Source organism: Hippopotamus amphibius, chromosome 17 (assembly GCF_030028045.1).
Source record: "Hippopotamus amphibius kiboko isolate mHipAmp2 chromosome 17, mHipAmp2.hap2, whole genome shotgun sequence".
Taxonomy (NCBI): Eukaryota; Metazoa; Chordata; class Mammalia; order Artiodactyla; family Hippopotamidae; genus Hippopotamus; species Hippopotamus amphibius.
Window position 1 is genome coordinate 47016828 of NC_080202.1, and position 23370 is coordinate 47040197.

Consider the following 23370-nt stretch of genomic DNA (forward strand, 5'->3'; position numbering starts at 1 on the left):
TAACCAACCTTCTACTGGTGAACTTTGGGGTGTTTCCATGTCTTTTATAGGCCCAACAATGCGGTAATAAACAGTTGTTCACTTGTAATATTCTTTTTCACATCTGAGAATTCATGCCCTTCCTGGTTCTGGGCAGAGCTTTAAAAGCACTTGCAGGGAAGTTCCCTGGCAGTCCAGTGGTTAGGACTCAGTGCTTTCCCTGCCACGGCCTCGAGTTCAGTCCCTGGTCAGGGAACTAAGATACTGTGAGCTGCATGGCGAAAAGAAAAAAAAAAAAGACGATAGATGATAGATAGATGGATAGATAAGTAGATAGATAGATAGATAAAAGCACTTCCACGGTAGGAATTATCTTCAGCCATCATATTGAAACTTGAATTTTTGAAAATGATTATACTTAAAGGTACTAGGATATTTTGGCATTTTAAAGGAATATCTCCGTGAATTTCTTCAATGAATATTTATTTCTGCAATCTGTTTTGGGTGCCTCCTGTTTTTCCTCTTTTGGGCTTGTTTAAAGTAGGCATGTCTGTCACTGGATGGATGCACTGCACATATTTTCTCTGCTCTCAGGGGCCACAGGACATACTGAGGGGCCTCTGCTGCCATCACCCCCAGCTGAGCACTTAACTCCACTGGAAACACTCGTGTGCTTCCCTAGTACTCATCAGGCAGCAGGATGTAGAATCATGAGCTTGAACTCAGAGCCAGACAGCCTGAGTTGAATCCATCCCACTGCCATTGTGTAAATATTACGATTTGGGGCAACCTTTCGCTGCTTTTGTTTCCTTATCTGTAACATGGGGGTAATAATAGTACATCTCTCATAGTGTTGTATGAGGGTTGAGGAGTTAGATGAATTATTGTATACCAGATACTTGGAACAGTGCCTGATGATAGTATAGTAGCCATTCTGTTGTCTTTATTATCTCAGTGTTGAGTCACGTCTGTGTGTCTCAGATCGGACTGAGGAACGGTTACCTTGGATCATCATTCTGACCCAAAGGTATTTCAGAACTTTCTGTTAAGAAACACTTGGTGGGCTTCCTAGGTGGCGCAGTGGTTGAGAGTCCACCTGCCGATGCAGAGGTCACAGGTTAGATCCCAGCTCCAGGAAGATCCCACATGCTGCAGAGCAACTAAGCCCGTGTGCCAAAAAAAAAAAAAAAAAAAAAAAAAGCCACAAGAAACACTGGGTGATTATAAATGCTAACGAGGACGTGGAGGACCTGGCACCCTCAGGCATTATTGGTGGGAATGCAAAATGGTACAGACATTTTGGAAAACCATCTGGCAGTTCCTCAAAAAGTTAAGCATAGAGGTACCATATGACCAGCAATTCCACTCTAGGTATATACCCAAGAGAAATAAAAACATATGTTCACACGAAAACATCTACGAGAATGTCCACGGCAGCTTTATTCATAAAAGCCAAAAAGTGGACACAAGTATCTGTTAACTGATGAGTGGGTAAACTAAAAAGGGTATATCCATACAATGGAATATTATTCTGCCATAAAAAGGGTGCTAAGTAAGAGAATCCAAACACAAAAGACCACATATTATATGTGAAATGTCCAGAATAGACAGATGCGAGATAGGAAAGTAGATTAGTGGTTGCTTCAGGCATTGGGTACGGGGGAGGCTGGAGTGACTGCTAATGGGTATGTGGGGGCTTCTATTTAGGGTGATGACATGTTCTAAAATTAGATTGTGTTTATGGTTGTGCAATTCTATGAATAAACTAAGAATCACTGATCTGTACACTTGAAATGGGAGAATAATATGGGATGTGAATAAAGCTATCTTGAAGAGAAAAACCAAGTTCTAGGTTCAGGTGTGGGCTCTGGAACTCCACCAACTTCCTGAAAGCAAGTCATTAGGAGAGGGGCCTGGGATAGGTTTTTAACGAGTCCACCAAATGAGGCATCATTAAGTAAGTTTTCGAAACATACTGTTAGAGCATGATTTTTACTTTACCGGTATGGGAAGGGATTAGTACCTTCTAGCTTACAGTTTTCACCGTGCGCTGGGCGCTACGGGGGGTATAGTGTGGCAGTAATGATGATCATCAAAGAGGGTGGTGCAGTTCTTCCACAAGTTTCGCCACTGCATGTTTTTGAAGTGCAGAGCCCCCCAAAGAGCCTCAGACTTGTCTCCCTTGGCCCATCCTCTACAGCCACCATACCCCTCTCTCCCTAGGCAGCTGTGAACACTGCAGCCAGGCTCCCAGTACCACCCAGAAACAGACTATGACATTCCTAGTGCACATGGCCCTCGCTCTTTAAGACTTGCTTACAATCAGTTTCCTTCTCGTAAGTGTTTCTTATTGCCATAGCAACCCTAATCAATCACTGAACTAAAAATAGCTCTTTCTTTTTTCCAAAGCATGTCTGTAGTGAATTGAAGATTCAGCCCTGCCATGCATTTTGCATATACTGCTTTCCTTTCCCGACGCTGAACCTGGGTGTGCCTGTGTCTGGAAATTATTCTTGCAAGGGGCCCAGGTACTTCACTCATCTTTCCTGGCATTCTTCTTCCCAACTGCAGATTCTCCCTTCCAAGAGATACAAGTACACATATTTAATGTTCAACAGAGAATATCGCTTTTTTGCACCTTCAGTTTTAGGTGCTGGAGATTTCACAGGTACTCGGCGATCACTTTGCAGTAAGAGGTTCATTCCAGTGGATGACATTGTGTTTGGAAGGCAAATTAAAGATGCTCAGATACTGGGTGCAAAGGAAGTTGGTCCTGGCAGGGAGCAGATGAGAGCAACACTAGTGAGACTCCTCTGGCTTGGGAGGATCTAAGCTAGAAAATCAAAGAGGAGATGACAGGATATCTTTTGCCTTCTTTCCCCAATTTTTCCATGATACCAGTGTTATTTTTAGAGGGTTAGGACAAAATAAACCCTGAATCTAATAAAGTGAATCTTTGTTATGATTCCCCTGGCCAAGCTGCTTTTCTAGTCAACAAGACAGAGAAAAAGATTTTTCATGAGAGAGAAGGTTCCAGATCTTGAATGCACCCAGGGGAGGAAGGAGGGCAGGGGAGCGGCCAAAATGACTCATGATGTCCCCCAGGCTCTGGGGGATGAGGGCGTTTCAAGGCCCCTCTCTCTGCTTTTTTTTTTTTTAATTAACTAATTTATTTATTGGCTGCATTGGTCTTTGTTGCTGGGCATGGGCTTTCTCTAATTGCAGTGAGCAGGGGCTACTCTTCCGTTGTGGTGTGCTGGCTGCTCATTGTGATGGCATCTCTTCTTGCGGAACACGGGCTCTAGGCATACGGGCTTCAGTAGTTGTGGTGTGTGGGCTCAGTAGTTGTGGCTCACGGGCTTAGTTGCTCTGCAGCACGTGGGATCTTCCTGGACCAGGGATCAAACCCATGTCCCCTGCATTGGCAGGTGGGTTCTTAACCACTGCACTGCCAGGGAAGTCTCCCTTCTCCCTGCTTCATTGAGCTGCTGTGGAGTCACTGCCTGAACCCTCTGCCTGTAAGCAGGCTCATCTCTTGGGACCCCCTGGGGCTCCCAAAAGCTGTGTTTTGATGCTATTTCTTAACTTTTCTGAGTCTCGGTTTTTAAAATAAGGCTGAGTGAACCAGTGGGCACAAAGCCGTTAGATCTAGGAAAGAAGAAAGTTCACGGAGATTCTGGTAGTATTCTTGTTTCCCTGTGTGAAATTGGCAGGGGGTCAGGGAAATCTGAGAAGAGGTGAGGGGAGAGGGCCGCTATGCAGAAAGAGGAGCTGCTAAGCCTTTAGGAAAAGGAGGACAGTAAGAGAATGGACCTGGATGACATCCACAAAACACAGCAGGTCAAGGTCAGAGCAAGGAACCCAAGCCTGTTCCATGGCTTGGCCACCATGCATGTCATGGGAAGGACCAACTGGGTGTTGTATTGCCACCACTTCAGCAAACCCACAATCTCCCAGGGCATCCTTGCACACAAACAAGGGAGGGGTCCCCCTACACACACACTAGCTCTACTTATTCTCCATATGGTCTGTGGGATTTCATGGGGAGGTGTACAGTGGGGTGAGCTGTTTCTCTAATATCTGTTCAGCCAGACAGTGCCTGGCCTTGGACATTTGTTATCTCACCCCACAGATATGAAGTTGGTATTGTGTCCATTTTACAGGTGAGAAAACTGAAGCTCAGAGTGATTAAGGAATTTGCCCAACATCTCATTTGTGTGAAAAGAAGCTGGGGTATGAACTAAAGTCTGTTTCACTCCAAAACCTGTATTCTTTCTACTGAACAACCACACTTGCTCCTGTGGGCTAGGTGCACGCTGCTGCATCTGGACACCAGTCAGTGGCCAGCTTCGTGGCATCAGTTCCTAGTAAATACCGCACTGGGCAATAAGCAGTGGCTATTGATAAATTGGATAACATCACAGGTGGAACAACTAAGTTAGAAAGAGTACAAATTCCCCATCCCATTTCCCTAGATATGTTCAAACCTCAGTCAGTGATACTTTACTCAGATGAGAGCCAAACGGGTGATTTGGAAGGGAAGCAGTGGTTGGATTCTTGAGGTTGGGTGTTATCCTGGTTTTCTATTACTATATAGTAAATTCCCCACAAACTTAGTGACTTAAAACATCACAAATTTATTTTCTCAGAGTTTCCACTGGGGCTCAGGTTAGCTGGATCCTTGGTTCAGAGTCTCATCGGGCTGAAATCAAAGTCTCAGCCACGCTTCCGATCTCACCTGAGGCTCAGGGTCCTTTTCCGAGCTCACCAGTTGTTGGCAAGATTTCTTTCCTTGTGATTGTAGGACTGAGTCTGGTCTTCTAGTTGGCTGGCCTCTGGGGGTCGCTCTTGGCTCCTAGAGGCCTCCCTCAGGTTCTAGCAACGTGGCCCTCTCAGGACTTGGCAGTTTACTTCCTCACAGCCAACCTGCTTTTTCTAAAAAGAAGTCTTATATAATGTAACATAATCTGATCACCTTGGTAATCTAATCAGAAGAGCAACTGTCCCACCATATTCACAGGCCTTATCCACACTTACGGGGAGGGACTATAGGAGGTGTACAAGATTATACTGGGGGCTGGGAATTTTGGAGACCATCTTAGAATTCTGTCTACCATGAGTATTTTAGTCTTTTCTCCGTGTTGCTGTGGGCCAAATGGGACTTTAAGCGTTCAGTGTTCCCGGATGACATGGAGAGCATAGGAGTCTTCTGAATCCCTTAGACAGTTTTAGCCAGTTGGCGACACTCCTAATGTCTCTCTCCTTGCATCGTGTAACAGTTTGGTTGTGTCAGGATTCCCAACTTTTGTTTCACTCCTGCACTTCTGACAGTTCCCTCAGTGCTATGGAATCCCCCTCACCCTAGGAAATGTGTCCGAATCTTTAGGGGACAGCATATATTTTGAGAAAGTCCCGGGTTGGAGGGCGGGTTGCTCCCTTCCCCACCCCCTGGATATTTGAGAAAGACTAGGTTAGGTGGTATCGTCCCAGCTGGAGCAAAGCCCTGTGTCACAGAAAGGAGATCTGAGCAAACTGAAGTTAAAGTTGATGCTTTGATGCCTGAATAACTGGGGTTGTGGGGGGGAATGACTTACGCCATTCCTAATGGGAGTAGGGGAGGGGTCCTCCTGTTGTAATAGTATTGGAGGCTGTCTTCTCATTGGTGAGCCAGACATGTAGATCGCTCATTGTGATGATGCACAAGGAGATAAGTGCTGTGACAAAGGAACAAACAGAACGCTACCTGCGCACGGGGGATAATCATGCTGAAGTGGTATTTGAGATGGCTAGTGGGTAAGCTTTAGGAAGGAGATGTCAGGCTGAGGGAACTGTGGGGAAAAAGCATGGCAGCCAGAAGTGTTCCAGGGAATGGGAAGTGGCCTTCTGTGACTGGCCATGGGATGAATACAGGGCACAAAGATTCGGGTCAGATACAGAAGACTCCAGGTCTTCCCCCACTAAGGAGGAAAACTGAGTCGGCAGAACTTGCGGGTTCATTGGCTGTGATGGGTGAGTGTAGTGGGTGGAATAATGTCTTCCTCAGTATTCACTTCCACTGGAATGTCAAGTGTGACCTTATTTGGAAGTAGGGTCTTTGCAGGTGTAATTAGTTGAGGACCTTGAGATGAGAAATGGAAATCCAATAACTGATGTCTTATAAAAAGAGGACACAGGGACACACGGAGAGAAGAAGGTGATGTGGAGACAGAGGCAGAGATTGGAGTTGCAGCCACAGACCAAGAAGCACCTGGGACCAACAGAAGCTGGAGGAGGCAAGGAAGGATGCTTCCCTAGAGCCTTCAGAGGAAGCATGACATTGCCAACACCTTGATTTCAGACTTATGGCCTCCTGGACTGTGAGAGGATACACTTCTATTGTTTTAAGCCACCACATTCATGGTAATTTGACAGCCCTGAGAAACTCACACAGTGCAGAAGAATGTTCAATTTCGGTATGGACCATTCAAGTTTGGTGTGCCTAGAGGACCCTTGTTGGAGATGGTCAGTGGGCAGCTGGACGGGTGAGGAGGGCAGCTGGGGTGAGAGATGGCTGTTGCGGAGGATTCATAAAAATGGGTCATGGAAAAGTCAAGAGCAAATGAAGGACTTCCTAGGTGGTGCAGTGGTTAAGAATCCGCCTGCCAACGCAGGGAACACAGGTTCGATCCCTGCTCCAGGAAGATCCCACATGCCACGAAGCAACTAAGCCTGTGAGCCACAACCGTTGAGGCCATGTGCCGCAACTACTGAAGCCCACAGGCGTAGAGCCCGTGCTCTGCAGCAAGAGAAGCTACCGCAATGAGGAGCCCACACACCACAATAAAGAGTAGCCCCCGCTGGCTGCAACTAGAGAAAGCCCGCATGTAGCAATGAAGACCCAACACAGCCAATAAAATTAATTAATTAGTTAATTAATTTTAAAAAAGAGCAGATGGGATCACTTGGAGCAGGAAAATCGGGTGGAGGACAGAACCTAAGGGATCACCTTCATTGAAGGAATGGAGGAGGGAAGAGAAGGCTGGGAAGGAGCTGCTGTCATAGGAGGAATTGCTGGGTCATACATACAGTGCAGAGGCCTCTACAGGGTGTGGGTGGAGGAGCCTTGCTACTTTGCAGATTCTCCAGTCATCAGTCATTTCCATACCATATTGCACTGGCTGAGGAAAAGTAGGAGGTGAAAAAGTAGAGCCAGCAAGCATCAACTATTTTAATAGAGTTTGATTGTGAAGATGAGGAGGAATGGGATTGGTTGTAGATCAAGGAAGAAACTAACTGAGGGAACTTGATGCTTATTTGTTTTTTAAGAATATGACACTTTGGGGACTTCCCTGGTGGTCCATTGGTTAAGGCTCCATGCTCCCAATGCAGGGGGCCTGGGTTTGATCCCTGGTCAGGGAACTGGATCCCACATGCCGCAACTAAAGATGCTGCATGCCACAACTAAGACGTGGCACAGTGAGAGAGAAAGAGAGGAAAGAAAGAAAGAGAGAGAGAGAGAAAAGAGAGAGAGAGAGAACGAAAATGACACTTTTCATTATGTTTTTAGGCGGCCGGAAGGAAGCAGGGAGAAGATGCAAATAATCAATGAAATAAGTTTCCAGAGGAGAGACCTACAGATATTTTTAACCTTGCACCTACTCTGTGCCAGGCACTGTGCTGGGTTTACCTGAATGATCTCACTGATCTTCTCAGCACGCCTAGAGAGTAGAGATGGATTGTCCGCATTCTATAAATGGGGAAACTGGGGCTGGGAAAATAACTTGCCCAAGTTGATACAGCTCAGGTGTGATGACTCCTATGTCTCAGTTCTGATCATTATATTATTTTTCCATTGGGATAAAGGAGGCAGCATCTTCCTCTGATTCACAAAGAATAAGAAGCATCATAAAGGAATAAGCAGAAGATTTGCGACAACAGAGAGGAAAGTTGTAGGTGTTTCCGTCACGTGGTCTGTGTCCTCATTAAACTATGAATCAAAATTATCAACTGCGAGGGAGGAAGAGTGAAGCCAGGCGCTGGGTCTTGAGAAGGGAAGGGGTTTAAAGATAACCTCGGTGGTGAAATGCAGTAGGGAACCAGTCAGGGAGAAAGGAATAAAAACTGTTGAGCCTTGCTTAACAGCTCAGACTCGACTAGGATGAGAGGGCTGGACCTTTAGGGAAGCTAACTTGCTTGGGGTAAGCAGGAGTTTATCTCAAGATGAACATCTGGCCAGAAAGATTTCAGTGACAGCACTAAAAATGCCTCCAGCCGAGATACTTCTGATTTTAACATGAGGCAACACACACTCCAAGGCGCCAAGAACCAGCCATCAGATATTGCAAGGGGATTATGAGTCCCAAACCACTGCTGAAGGAGACAGCACTGACCAGCCTGGAGCTGGCCTGTCTGACCCGGGTCTGCCCACTGCCTTGCCAAAACCAGGTGTGTTTCCAGCCTCTGGCAGGGTTGCCATTCTGACATAAAAATAACCGAAGTACTTGACTCAAAAATAACAACATCTGTTAATTTGCATAAGAGTTTTGCATTTCGTATTTGGGTTTAATACCCAAATGCGAAGATTCATTTGTTTGACCTCAGTTAAGTGGTTTAGAGGTTCAACCAATAAAAACTCCTTGTAGGGTTCCACTCTGATGCACCCAGAGCCACCTCCCCACCCTCAACAGCTCTGTTCTCTCGCCACCATGTACTGTGCACACATTGGATTGAGCCTCATGCATTATGGGTTAAAAAGGACAAATCGGTTCACCTGAAGCTTGTTATTTTTAGAACGGTCTCTGCAGGTGCATGTCTTCAAGTTCACGTGTTGACTGAGAGCTCTACGGCGGGGCTCTGAGCCACTCCATCTCAATTCACGATGAGCAACCCCTCCTTGGAGCTCCCTGGGTCTGGGTGTGAGGGCAGCAGTTGTGCAGTGAGAGGTTTGAGAGGAGACAGCAAAGAAGGTGTTAATGAATGATCGCAGGGCTTTGTTCTCCATAAAGGCAATTACTGGGACTGCTGGTTTCCATGTTTCCTTAGTCATGGTTCATCTTGCTTGTTTCACTGGGAGTAAGACAGATGAATGCGGAATGCACACAGGCACGTGCTGTCAGGAGAATTACAACGGCACATCAAAAGCCTCTGCCTTCTTGCACAGATGCCACTTGGCAGGGTCTCAGCTGGGCTGAGAGGATGACCACCTGGGCAAGCGTGCACATTGTAGACCTCGGGATTTCAGAGGATGCATTCTCTCTCCTTCCTGTGCGTGGTATAGTGAGGTGGTTTTCCAACGTAAGCCTGCATCAGCCTCCCCGGAGGGCTTGTTAAACACGGATGCCTGGGCTCCATCCCCAGCGTTTCTGATTCAGTGAGTCTGGCGTTGGCCCCAAGAATTTGCCTTTCTGAGAAGTACCAGGGTGCTGCTGCTATAGGTTCGGAGATTCCACGCAGAGAGCCAGTGGGGTAGTCGTCAACAGCATGGACACTGTGATCAGGCCACTAGACTTTCAATCCCAACTCTATTCACTAGCTGTGTGATCATGGGCCATTTACTTAACCTCTCTGTGCCTCCGTTTCCTCATCTGCAAAACAGGGCTGATGATATAGTACCTACTTGATAGGATGGTTACCAGGAATAAATAAATTAGAACTTGGAAGCACTTAGACCAGGGCCAGGTATACACTATGTGCTTTATGTATGTTGGATAAATAAATAAAGGAGCCAGCCTCTTGGACTGTGAGCGTGTTGGCCCTAGTCTCATTCCTCCAACACCTGCAGCTCCCAGTGGAGTTGCTGGGTCATTTTAGCCAGTAGTCTTCAATCCCATTCCAGCTGGTTGAGAAGGTTAATGCCCTGCTCAGTGCCAGCAGGACGAAGGCTACATCAACATCCATCAAAATCTTCTTCTCAAGCTGCCCTAAGCCTTACAGTCAACCATATACGTAGAATGGGCTCAAGGAGACGGAGACGCCAGGATGGTGTGCATTTGGATCTTTTCTCCCCCGTGCTGGCAAAAAGAGAGGCTGCCTTTCGTGTCAAGTTCAGCTGCAGCCTCATACTGATTTGCTACCCTTTGTTCAATGTTTGCTCGATGCCCAGCTCTGATATGTTTTATGTACATGATTTTATTTAACCCTCACAATGTCACTGTTAGGTAATCACTATTTATCTGTTTCAGTATTGCTGGGGTTCAGACAAGTTCAATGACTTGTCCAAAGTCACATGGCTATCAAGTGATAAACTCCAAACTAAAAGCCAGGTCTGTCTGACTTCAGTAATTTATAATCTTAAAGCTCTACTAACTCTACTACCTCTAGCTTTATGTGAATGTTTATACAGTGGTTAAGGCGGGTTCTCAGGTGTCCAGCAGCGGCAGCGGCTCCCTAAAGTGAAGCACCCTGGAACTGGAATTGTCTCTCTTTCCGGGGGTTGCTTTTCTAAGGTCTGTGGTCGGACTCACAGAACACATTCCTTTTGGAAATGTCCTCTTCGGCAGCTTGTCTTATGGCTCAGTTATTCTCTCTGGCCTGACTCCTGGATGAAATTGTGTTCACACTGCGAAAGGTGGCTTTCCCTGCATTTGGATATGGAGCTCGTATCTTAACATTTCTGGTCGTGGACAGTGCTCGCAACCAGACAGTCAGGAGAGCACCCAGAGGCTAAGCTGAAGACATGAAGAGAGACAAAACGGTGTGCTGATGAAACTTTTCTTTTCTTCCATAGTGTTCCTTTCTACCGAAATTCTCCATTCACATAGAAACCAAGTACGAGGACAACAAAGGAAGCAACGACAGCGTGAGTAGCCCCCTCGCCAGCCCACCCCACGCCCCTCCCGGATCCAGACTGTGCTCTCCCCTTGCGGCCTCTGAGAGTCGCCGCACTTTTCACAGCTTCTTGTGTGGTCAGGGCCAGCAGCACCATCTGTGCCTGGACCTCAGAGAAGCTCTGTCTTTCCTTCTCATCTTTATGTACTTTTCACGGGCCTCTGTGCAGAAATCTCCGGCACATGGAGTGATTATCATGCGGGCTCAAGAGGGATGATGGGGACCTTGGAACTCTAGATCATTGGATTGAACACACATCTTCTCCATGACTATTGACGTTTGCTTAGAAGAATGAATACAATCAGATGTACGTGTACACACATACATATATACACATGCTTTCAGGGCTGTGTGTATGTTTACTCACACACACGCACACACACACGCACACACACACGTGCACACTCACACGAATCCCACCTTAAAAATCAGTGTAACCTCCTGCGGAATGCTTACCTCGTGAGGCATTCTGACTCAAATTTCAGCTGAGAACTTTATTAGTATTGCTTAAAATTCACTTCTCACCCGGCACTTACCCCACCTCTTTCTGTCAGGGCAACACATTTCTAAATTCCCTTCCCCTTGGGAGTGGATGATTTGACCTGCAAGAACCTCACCCTGACATTGGGCTGTGGGTTCCATCAGGACCCACTGAGGCAAGAACCTGTATCTAGAAGCTGCAAGGCTCCACCTGTTACTTTCTACTTCCTTTACATGTTTTACATTTGTGGATAATGGTGAAAATTGAGGCTGTGGCAAAATGAGTAAGAGGGCTCTGACAAGGTGACTCCTTTGGTGCCTTCACTGAGCCAAGGCGGATGCAAGACAGGATGCAGGAGGCTGTGGAGGTACCTAAGTGCCAGGAAAAAATATCTAAGAGCTCATAAACATTGTCAATCTTAAAACCTTTTTATGTGAAAACAGTCACTGAGATAAACTAAGAAACTCTCTAGAAGGGACACCTTTGGCCAGGCCTACTCTATGTTTCTTCATGTTGACATCTTCTAGAAACATCTTCTAGAAATTTCCTGCCCTTGGCAAGAACAAATTCTTCTAGGTGGTACAGGTGCATTTGTGCGGGACTCAGGTTGTCCCATTCAAGATGGAGTCTGCCTGGACAGAGCTTGATTGGTTCCCAGGAGGGTCACCCGAGAACTACATTTCACATCAGTGCGGTGAGGGAGGTCACTGGCTCATTCACTCAGTATTCAGCAAGGGCACATCCAGCACCTTCTATCTAGATGTCACTGTGTGAGCTGCATGGATGGTATTAAAAATGCAGACTCATTTCTCAAGCTTCAGAGGCTCATGGTTTAGCTGGGGGGAAACCAACATCCTAAATGACTAAAAACATAATTGCATTAATGGGCATCCCTTCCTTCAGTGTGAAGAGTCACCACTGGTCAACCCTTGGAACAGAAAGTGCTTGAGGAGGGACTCCACAGTGACCCATCTATTTACAGGGACTGATGGACGTGGCATGTGCCCATTCACTTCAGCTTCTTGAACTCTTAGGAAACCTGAAGATTATCAGGGGTCGACAAACTGCTTTCTTTGTCAATAGTTATTTAATGGAACACAGCTACATTCACTCATCTGTGGTTATCTAAGCTGCTTTCATGCTACACCAGCAGAATGAGTACTTACAATAGAGTTCATGTGGTCCACAAAGCCTAAAATATTTACTACCTGGCCCTTTACAGAAAAAAAGTTTGCTAACCCCTGGTTAGAGAGACTCTGATCAGAACGGCACCCACCAGATCTCCAAATTTGACCACTTGATAGATCTGTCCCAGCTGAATGCCTTCTCCAGAGTTCCTGAAACTTCCCAAATGAGAGAAGAATGCAACCTGCAAAGGTACTCTTCCCCCATTAAGTTCAGGATCCTCAGTGGTTAGCGTCCCCTGGTGGTAGGTGACCTCAACGGAACCGTTTAGTCCCGTGTCCTTGTCAGCAGCCTGAAATCAGACGTACTTGGCTGGCCAACTCCAGCAAAGCCTCATTGTCTAAAATAGTGTTGCACAGTGTACCTTGAACCCTTGTAAAGTAATGACTTTTTTTCTGATTGGAAAATTAACATGATTCTTAAAACTTGGAAAATACACACACACACACACACACACACACACACACACACACACACAAACAGCAGCAGCAGAAGAAAAGCAAAACCAGTAGTTAACCCCATACTTCAGAGACAACTGCTGTTGGCATTTTGGTTCATCCTGCAAAGTATTAATGAATTTCAACCAACTTGCCTAAAACTGAATCATACAATATCCTGTTTTTAACATGTCATGAAGTACCCTTCCCAGTCATTTTAATGGCTACACTGCATTCCCTATGTAAATGTACTTCTTTAAACAATTGCCGGTCACTGGATATTGAAGTGGGCTTGACCATTTTGATGTAGCTGTAGACCGTCAGGAAAAGCCTGAATTGCTTTTCCTGGCACAATCTAAAAAATATGGGGAGGGGGAGGCAAGGGAGGTTAAAACATCTTTTAGTCTTTCCAGACACATTGCCTTGCTTTCTCTTTTTCTCTATGCCTCTGTCCTGTCTCCCTGAATAGTTAAAACCCACTCCGTTTGTAGAGGTGTGGAAGAGATGTGCGGCCTCGCCATGATCCTTCTAGGTTGATAGGACCGGCGTAATCTTCTGGTTTATCCTCAGCTCAGGTCTAATCTAAAAAAAAATCGCATGGTTATCATTTACTGTCTTGTATCGCTTTTTTTGGCAGGTGCTAAGATCTTTTCACTGCTCTCCTAGGAATTTAGCTTTGTCTCTACTCTCTTAGGAATTTAAAATACCAGGTTAGCCACCCTAAAGTCAGGATCCATGCTTAGAGCCAGTCTCCTCTACCCACACCAAAGGCCAGCTCTCTCTGAGACTTAGGTCAGCCTGCAAGAGAAGCACTGAAACCCGGGGCACTTGTGAGCAGTCCTTGTCAACACAATTTGCTTCCTCTGGGAGAAATGCCAGCTATTGTACCCTGTGCTGCCTCCTTCTCGCCAACTTGCTGGCTCTGAGACTGCTTGTGGGGCCAGCTCCTTGTCTCTCTGTCATGGCACCCAACTTGCCCAAGCCCAAGTTCCCTGAAGAGGCCCTAAATGTTTTTGCCCAGCCTCTGCCTGGCTCTGATCCATAGATCCCCAGGTCTTGCTTCTGAGCTATTGGACCAGACAGGCCAGCCCCAGCTTGATTAGACTTCTTTGCCAATTCGCCTTTCTCTAATTTCCATATTCAGCAGCAGCTGTTGGTCACCCAGCTGGTTCAAGCTTGGTCCCTGGAGGCAGAAAAGGAAGACTTCACTGGTTTTCATTCACACTTGTTAATGTTTCCAAGTCAGAACTTGAGAAATATATATTTATGTAATGATACTTTATTAAAAGATAGCTTTGTCCAGGGGTTCAAAACTAGAGCCTTAAGCCAATGGCATGTGCTGGCATGCTCTTTTTCTGTCCAGGGATGAGTATGGAGTTTCTGGTGGGAGGCAGAATTGCTAAAGAGAGCAGTGCAGTGGTGGACGTTTCTCTTGTCTCACTGCTTTGCCAAATTATTTAATAAACTCAGGTCATGTCTTTGCATTTTCTGGGTATATGGTCTTATCATTCAGCTACCATCCTTCATACTGTTATCTGCACCCTGTTTCCTTCCTTACCTGCCAAAACTTTAATGAAATGGATGATGATAAGAAGCAATAATTAAATTGAAAGACACCAGTGATAATCATATTGATTACTGATTGAATAGAGTACCTGTTGTTATCCTATTATCAATTACCACCTAAATCATCTTTTTACATGACCCAGAATCTAGTGTAAAAAAATAAAAATTGGGATATATAGATTTACATACTATCTCCTCCTTGTTGGAATAAAACTAGTATATTTGTGATTGTGAAAACCTGTAAACTGTGATTACATTAACCAGGACACAATGGGGAAGTTGTCTTAAATGGAGGTCCATTTATTTCAGGCACATGCTGATGAGAATTATTTAGGCCTTAATGAGTGCTGGGGAGGATGGCACCATGCCAAAGTAAGGCTCTGCTGTTTGTCCAAGGCCATAAATCTAGATCTGGGAGAGTCAGTGCTTATCATTCGTGTGTCGGCTGCTGCCAGGTTACTGTCATCCATTGTGGTTAATGAGGGGCAGCCTTGCCTTCACTTCCTCTTCCACACAAAGCAGGTACCACTAAAAGCAGTGGTTCTCAGCCTTGGCTGCACGTTGAACACATCTGAGAATCTTTAACAATGGCTCCTGCTTGGGTTCCACCCACCCTGGGATTCTGATTTAATTGGTCCTGGGTGCAGACTGATCTAGGGCAATGCTCCCTACACTATCCCTCTAGGAACACAGAATTCTCCAATCAGAAGTGTGTGGACTTTTTTATTTTTTTTAATAAAAACATGTATGTATTTGTATGTATTTGGCTACAACATTGGAAATTAAATTACAGGTATCATGCCACTTTGCACCTAAATACTTCAGCATGTATCTCCTACGAACAGAAGCATTCTCTCATTCTCTTGCACAATAACCGTACCACATCACATCCGAGAAATGTAATATTGATAGAATAATATTATTCGATATTGAGTCCTTATCACAGCTATCTCCAAAACATCCTAGCTATTTGTGTTGATACAGGATTCAATCAAGAATCATGGATTTCATTTGACTGTCATTTCTTTTTAGTCTCTTTTAATCCAGATTCTAGAAGAGTACCTTTAGCTTTTTTTTTCCTTAATGATGCTGATGTTTTTGAAGAGTCCAGGTCAGTTGTCTTGTTTACAATCTGGATTTGTCCGATTATTTCCTCACGGTTAGATTCATATTAAACATCTTTGGCAAGAAAACTACAGAAATAATGTTGTTTACTTCCCATTGCATCACATCAGGTGGTTCACATGCTGTTGCCCTGTTACTGGTGATGCTAAATTTGATCCCTTATTTAAGGTGGTATCTTCTTGAACTCTTTATTGCAAAGGTACATTTTTCCTTTGAAATTAATAAGTAATCTGCAGCATAATCGGGAATAAGCATATTTAACAATCTCTTACGGTGATTTTTTAAAAATTTTTATTGGAGTATAGTTGCTTTACAGTGTTGTGTTAGTTTCTTGCTGTACAGAAAAGTTATTGTTACACGTGTACATATATCCACTCTTTTTCAGATTTCCTTCCCATTTAGGTCACCACAGATCATTGAGTAGGTTTCCTTGTGCTGAACAGTAGGTTCTCATTAGTTATCTATTTTATACTTATTAGTGTATATATGTCAATCCCAGTCTCCAATTCATCCCGCCTCCCTCTTCCCCGCTTGGTAACCGTAAATTTGTCCTCTACATCTGTGACTGTTTCTGCTTTGCCGGTAGGTTCATCTGTACCATTTTTCTAGATCCCACATATAAGTGTGTGGGCTTTTAGAATCTACCCTCCAGTCAAACCTGATATGTTCTCTCTAGAGGGCGTAGGATATGCTATCCCCACCCCATCCGAGGATCTAAACCAATGGTTCTCGATCATGAATGCATATTAAGGTGACCTGGTGAGCTTTAGACTCGCTGATGCCACCGTCCCATTCCCCGGGATTCTGATTTCATTTGCCTGGGATGGGGGTCCAGTCATTAGGATTTGTAGAACCCCTCCAGGGGAACCTAAGAGCCATCAAGGCCGAGGACTGCAGATTTAAAGGAAATAGTAAGTGCTATTTAAAACCAACAGTGAATACTTAGGAAATCGGGTTCTCCAAATTTCTTCACTTCATAACTCCTGGAAACAGAACGGTTTACAAAAAGTATGTTTATAACCAGCACCACCCCACACACACACTAAAGGGGCCCGAGGGCACCATATGTCTTCTCATGAGCCACTGTTCCTCAGCAACGAAACTTCTCTGATCAGATGGAAGCGTGAGGCTCTGTCCTTCACAGAGTTCTCCTTGGAAATTGCCTAGAAAAAGTGTTTGGAATGTATTTAGTTTCTAGTTCAGCTATGTTATCATGAAAAAAACACAACGTTGTTCTTTGTGAAACAAAAAGATTCATATGGAAGCCCCCAGCTCTATGACTTAAGCAATGGAGTCTCGGCTTCTTTATCAAGAAAATAGAGTAAATAATGCTTGCATCACAATGTGGAGGATTCATCCAGGTTAATTTACTTGGAAGCACTTCATAAACTGTAAAGTGCTATACAAATATTATGTATTGCTTCAGTTATGGTCCTACCTTGGGAGTAACTGTGTTACGGATGATTTTCTAATGAGACTCCATGGCGGCGCGGGGGGGGGGGGGGGGGGGGGGTTGGGGGGGCAGGAAGCACATAATAAGCAAGTAAACAAAGGATTCCAGCTGTAGGAGGTGCTAAGAAGGCAGTAAATAGGATGGAGGGGAGCTCAGCTCGAAGCCTCTCAGAAGAGGTGACAAGTCCATGTGAGACCTGAGGCTGGGAAGGAGCCGACCCTCTGAAGGGTTGTCCAGGCAAGGGGACTATTGAAAACTGAGCTGTGTCCCCCCCAAATTCATAGGTTGGAGTACCTGAGACTATAACTGTTTGAAGATAAGGCTTTAAAAGAGAGGATTAAGTTAAAAGGAGGCCATTAAGGTGGGCCCTGATCCAATCTGACTGGTATCCTTCAAAGAAGAGGAAACTTGGATACACAAAACTAGGGATGTGCAAGCACAGAGGAAAGACCGCCTGAGGATGACCATGGGAGGACACAGCAGAAAGCTGGCCATATGCAGGCCAAGGAGAGAGGTCTCAGAAGAAACCAAACCTGCCAACACCTTGATCTTGGACGTCCAGGCTCCAGAACTGTGAGAAAATAGAATTATGTTGTTTAAGCCACTCAATGTGTGGTATTTTGCTACAGCAGCCCTAGCACACCAATCCAGGGACAAGAAGGGCAGAGGCCCCAGCCCCTGACGCTGCCTGGCATAATCCAGGGGCTGTCAGAGAACCAGTAGCCAGAGCGATAGGAATGAGAGCAGACTGGTAGGAAATGAGAAGGAGAAAGTAGCAGAAGCCAGATCACGTAAGACCTATGAGGCCATGGCTAGAGGTTGGATTTTAGTGCAGTGTGAAGTTATGCAAGGATTTTAAACAAAAATATGGAAGGTTTTTCAAAATAAACTTTTTAGTTTGGAATTGTCTTAAATTTACACTAATGTTGCAAAGATGGTGCCGAGAGTTCTCATATACCTTTTACCCAGCTTCCCCTAAATGTTAACATCTTATGTAGCCATGGTACATTTTTCAAAACTACAGACTTGATTCAGATCTAACCAGTTTTCCCACTAATGTCCTTTACCTGTTCCAGCATCCAGTTTAGGATGCCATGTTACTGTGTGTGATTTATGTTTTTCAATGTTTGCTCTGGCCATTCTATGGAAAGTGGTGGGAGGACAGCAGGAATAGAAGCAGGGATTCCAGCTGGAAGCAAGTGCAAGAATCCAGACCAAAGATGATGGTGGCTTGGGCTGGAGAGATTTCAGTGGATAAAGATCTGTACATTTTGGAAACAGACTGACTTTCTTTGGGGATTGATGCATTAGATGGGGGGAAAGTTAGGATGACCTCAGGGTTTCTAGCTTTGTCTATGGACCCTGAGTGGGTGGTGGGGAGCAGCTGGGAGAAGCAGGAAGTCAAGAGCTTCATAAGGGACACAATCAGTTTGAGGCACCAGTGAGACTTCCAAGTGGAAATAGTAGGTAAGGAGTTGGATGTGTGAATCTGGAGTTCAGAGAGAGGCCTAAGATCATGATTCAGAGATGGAAATAAGTGAGGTTATCTAGGGAGAGGAGTGACAGAAAAAAGAAAGTTCTGGTTGCTCCAGGATGGAGAGCACCGTGGTCCTGAGAAGGACCTTCTCATGGCTTTCAATCCAGCTTCTGATTACTTTCTTTTCTCCTTAGTTAAGAGCAAGTCATTTTCAATCACTGCTAGAAAATGGTGCTTGGTTTTAGGGAATTAGATTATCTCATTTAGTCAACTATATAAGTCTACCTTGAGAAATCTAGTTTCTTCCCCTGGATGGGTGCCTTCTTTGGATGAATGGAGGAAACATTTCAATATTTTGACGTGGTTCAACTTGCATTGCCTTGGAGAGATGACCAAGAGAGTTCTCCTCCTGACCACAAATAGTTCCCACTGGAAGTTACCAACCAACAAAAATGGAATTTTGCCAGCTAAGGAGAGCTCTATTTACTGAGGATTTGTTGTTGCTATAATCATAATGAAGTTCGTTTCGTTAGTATTAGTATTAGTATTTGTATGGATATTAAAATCAAGAGGGCAATATGGATGGATGTAGGGTAAAGTCACTTATTTACACATTTCCAAATGTACTCAAATTAATTCCTAAAGCAGGGGTGCCCATGAGAACTGTAGAATCCATATTTACAAGCCTCTCAAGCTGATTATCTTTTCCTTAAATGGCTTCTGATTGAGGATTATAGAAAGAAAAAAAACATTTGCTTTATTTTTAGACATGATGTCTGATGTCTTCAACTTGTATGGTTCTGCTTTTAACCTTAGATTATTATAACCAGCCACCTACAAAATCTGCAATTTTCCCTAATAAGTCATCGGTACATGCTAAAAAGAAGTTTGCACAAAACACCCCCATTAGCCGTTTTGAAGGATTATTATCCACTTTGGTCCATGAAGTGGAAGGTCAATGTCCTCACTCAGTCTGTGTCTAATAGTATCATTTTGAGGACAATGGAAAACAGATCATGCTTGATTCCTCAAGATGTTGCCTGTTTTGCTCTTTGTGGTACAATTTGCCATCTGAGAGCTAGATGTAAAAACAACAACAGCAACAACAACAAAAGTGGGCAGGACTTCCTAGGTGGCGCAGTGGTAAAGAATCCGCCTGCAAGTGCCGGGGACACGGATTCGAGCCCTGCCCTGGGAAGATCCCACATGCCACGGAGCAACTAAGCCCGTGCGCCACGACTATTGAGCCTGTGCTCTAGAGCCTGTGAGCCACAACTATTGAGTCCATGTGCCACAACTATTGAAGCCCACGCACCTAGGGCCCGTGCTCCACAACAAGAGAAGCCACTACAATGAGGAGCCCACGCACCACAATGAAGAGTAGGCCCCGCTCGCAGCAACTAGAGAAAGCCCATGTTCAGCCACGAAGACCCAATGCAGCCAGTAAATAAAATAAATAAAGTTTATTAAAAAAAAAAGTGAGCAAAAAGTGCATCTATCCAGCGTGAAGACTAGCTTTCTAATTGAGGAGAGTCACAATGCAGGTTATCTCTGCCTTCGGGGAAGCTAGAGCTTGTTGGTAGTAATCATTATTATTAATATAATATTAAAGTAGTATTTGCTTTCTGTCTAGGCCTGGCTCACTGGTGCTGCAGTAAATCTAAAAAAGGCTTGACTATGCTGACCCGTTAGGACTAACGGTTAGGAGGACAGTTAACCAAACTGGTCAAAAGCAGCAAAATCAATGGGACGAGGCTGAATCCATGGTTAGGAAACCAGCGGGCAGAGCCAGAAAAGCAATACCAAGTATCCAGGTCGGGTGACCATCTTGCAGCTACCATAGTAATAACTGATTCAAGCAGGTGTCATCAATGGATGCCAAAGCCATTGAGTAAAACAGCATTTGGGAATAGGAATTCACACCGCCTCAGAGTATCACCCCAGAGATTACGTATTACTTACAAACAGTGGAGAAATCTAGTGGATGCCACCAAGTAAGCAAATTTTACACCAATAGTAACAGGACAGAATGACATAATGTGCCTCCCATTGTGACATATTGAGGACACGTCACATATCATAATATCTATTATCCTTGCCAAAAATACTTAACCTGAATCCAATCAGGAGGAAGCAATCAGACAAATCCAAATTGAGGGACACTCCACAAAGCAACTAGCCAAAACTCTTCAAAAGAGAATGTGTCATCAGAGACCAAAAACCAAGACAAAACAAAAACCTGGGGAGCTTCCCTAGATTAAAGGAGTCTAAAGTAATTTGACAAGTGACTTTAACACCTAATCCTTGATTAGATTCTGGATTAAGGAAAGGGATGGGCTTGTGCAGGACACAGAAAAGATATTTTAGGAAATTTTAGTCTGGACTATGTATTACATAATAGTGTGGTATAGTATTAAGTCAATATTAAATTTCTCGCCTGTGATTATTATATTGTATATATGTAGTAGAATGTCCTTGTTCTTAGAAGATGCTGACATATTTAGGAAGGAACTACCATGCAGCATACTCTCACCCTCATGTGGTTCAGCCAAAAAAATTTATTTATATGTGTATGTTTTTCCTTCTTAAAAAAAAGTGTTATAAACATTGAGGAACTATTCACATGTTGCAATGAGATGTCACATAACTTACTGAACATTACACAATAAGTGTTTCTTTTTTTGTAGTCACAAAGCAGAAGCTTTCAGTCTTCTCTCTCTTTTTGGTGATATCCTGATTCCATTAATGAATCAGCAAAATAATTAACCTAATCATAAATATCAGCATCGACACTGATTCTCTTCACCCAAAAGATGTTTATGAAGAGGAGATTTTTTGAATTGCAGAAACTCTAGGTTCTCTCTTGTGATTTCACACTCTGGTTTGTGTTGTGAAGTTTTGAAAAGGCAGATGGAGATGATTCAGACTAGACTTCTAAGTGTACAACCCTCCTGAGGGTTAGAGCCCAGGATATGTACCACCCTAGGTGTCTGTATACTACCTTATTTGTGCTTCTCCAAGTACAGCACTTATCAAGCTATACAGTAATTGCTCATTTACCCGTCTCTCTAACTCATTCAAAGCTCTCTGAGGGCAGACACCATTATTAATACCAACACAACCTTAAGGCACCTTAGGAACAATCTAATTTTTATAGACAAAATTTTGTTGAAGAGCATAACAAAGACCAGAATAAATGATAAATACTCCACATTCATGGATGGAAAGACTAAATACAATAAAGAAGTAAATTATTTCCTAAATTAATCTCCAAATTAAATGTAACTCCAATCAAAACCCCAATAGGATTGTCATAAAATTGATTGTAAAATTCATATGAAATAATAAAATCCAAACATAGCTGGTAAATAAAGAACAAGAAGGGAGATTTATCATACCAGATAGCAAACCATAGTCAGTGTGGTATTGGCACAAAGAAAGAAAGAGACCTAAGCTGATAATGAGAGTTTGATACATAGTAGTTAAGGCAGCTTAAATCAGTGGGGAGGAAAGATAAATTTCTCAGGAAATGACACTGGGTCAATTGACATTTCATATGGAAAAAATAAAATATTAGATCCGTTCCTCTCTCCATGTTAAAAAAACAAAAACAAAAACAAACTCCTAAAGGAATTTACAAACCTGAGTGTGGGAAATCATTTAAGAATATATTGTTTATAGATACATTTACATATTGTACAAAATATAAAGTTTATAAAAATATGGACCAGATCCACAACAAATTTATGATAGCTGTCAGCCTGGAATAGAAAGGAAAAAGATTTCAACTTTAAATGAGAAATTCTCTTTAAAAAAAAGAAAAGAAAAGAAAAGAAAAGGAGGGGCAGAATCAGAATCAAATACGGCAAACCCTTTACAAGTGTTCATCTTGAGTGGTGAGTCGTGACTCTTTACTATATGATCCTGGGTATTCTTCTGGCTATTGGTCTCTTTTTATTCTTCTGGCTATTTGTTTCTTTTTGTATTTTATTTTAGTATAGTCGATTTACAATGTTGTGTTAATTTCTGCTGTGGAGCAAAGTGATTTAGCTATACATACATATAGTCTTTTTCATATTCTTTTCCATTATGGTTTATCACAGGATATTGAATATAGTTCTCTGGGTGTTGGTCTTTTGTGGTTTGAAAAAAATATTCATTCAACTCTTCTGTTCCGTGAGACTCAAACCTCTTCTATTTTCTGTAATCCATCCTCAGTTCCCATCACTTTGCAGTTGCTTCCCAAATGTTTGGCTTTTTTCCCCCCTCATAAGGGATCTAATTACTGTGGGAAAACAGTGCACTTCACTTAAAAAAAAAAAGGCACAGCTTTCCTGTTTATTTACCTAGAGCTTTGTGTTTATGTTTGTTGAGCCCAGTTTTGGGTACCTCCGTGAATGGATTGCTCACAACAGATGGTGACCAACAACCTTTGGGTCTTGGAGCCTTTGAATGAGGACACTTTAGGAACCTGCCAAAAGCTCTCAGTTGGCCAGGCCCATTTAGCAGGATAATGTACTAGATTCAGAGAACTCACCAGCCTTGGCCCAAACAGGGTCCAACGCAGAACCCTGGAGCTCAGTGATAAGGGGACTTCATTGTTTTGAACTTCCCCAGCACTGAAAAGGGGAAAATGATGCCTACTTCAGAGGTTGATTGGGAGGATTCCGTGAGACGATGCATGTCAAATACTCCATCATGCTTTTCTTCTCTAACTTCAGTTATGCTTTGTGGAAACCACATCAGAGTTAGACCCTTGGCAAGTATAAGATCTGCAAGTGGGGAAATTAATCAGGCGAGTTCTTTTGGAGGGAAGGTTCTAAGTTCTCACATTTCCAAAGCCTGCAGTCCCTACTCCTTT

At 43.8% G+C, this 23370-nt stretch overlaps 1 protein-coding gene across 1 annotated transcript in view; it reads left to right on the forward strand.

Annotated features, from left to right (window-relative positions):
- Positions 1-23370, forward strand: part of PITPNC1 (phosphatidylinositol transfer protein cytoplasmic 1) — a 239555-nt gene that overhangs the window by 148381 nt on the left and 67804 nt on the right. Inside the window, exon 5 of the mRNA XM_057717128.1 lies at positions 10685-10756. Within this exon, the coding sequence (XP_057573111.1) occupies positions 10685-10756 (72 nt within the window). The remainder of the gene's footprint in view (positions 1-10684; positions 10757-23370) is intronic.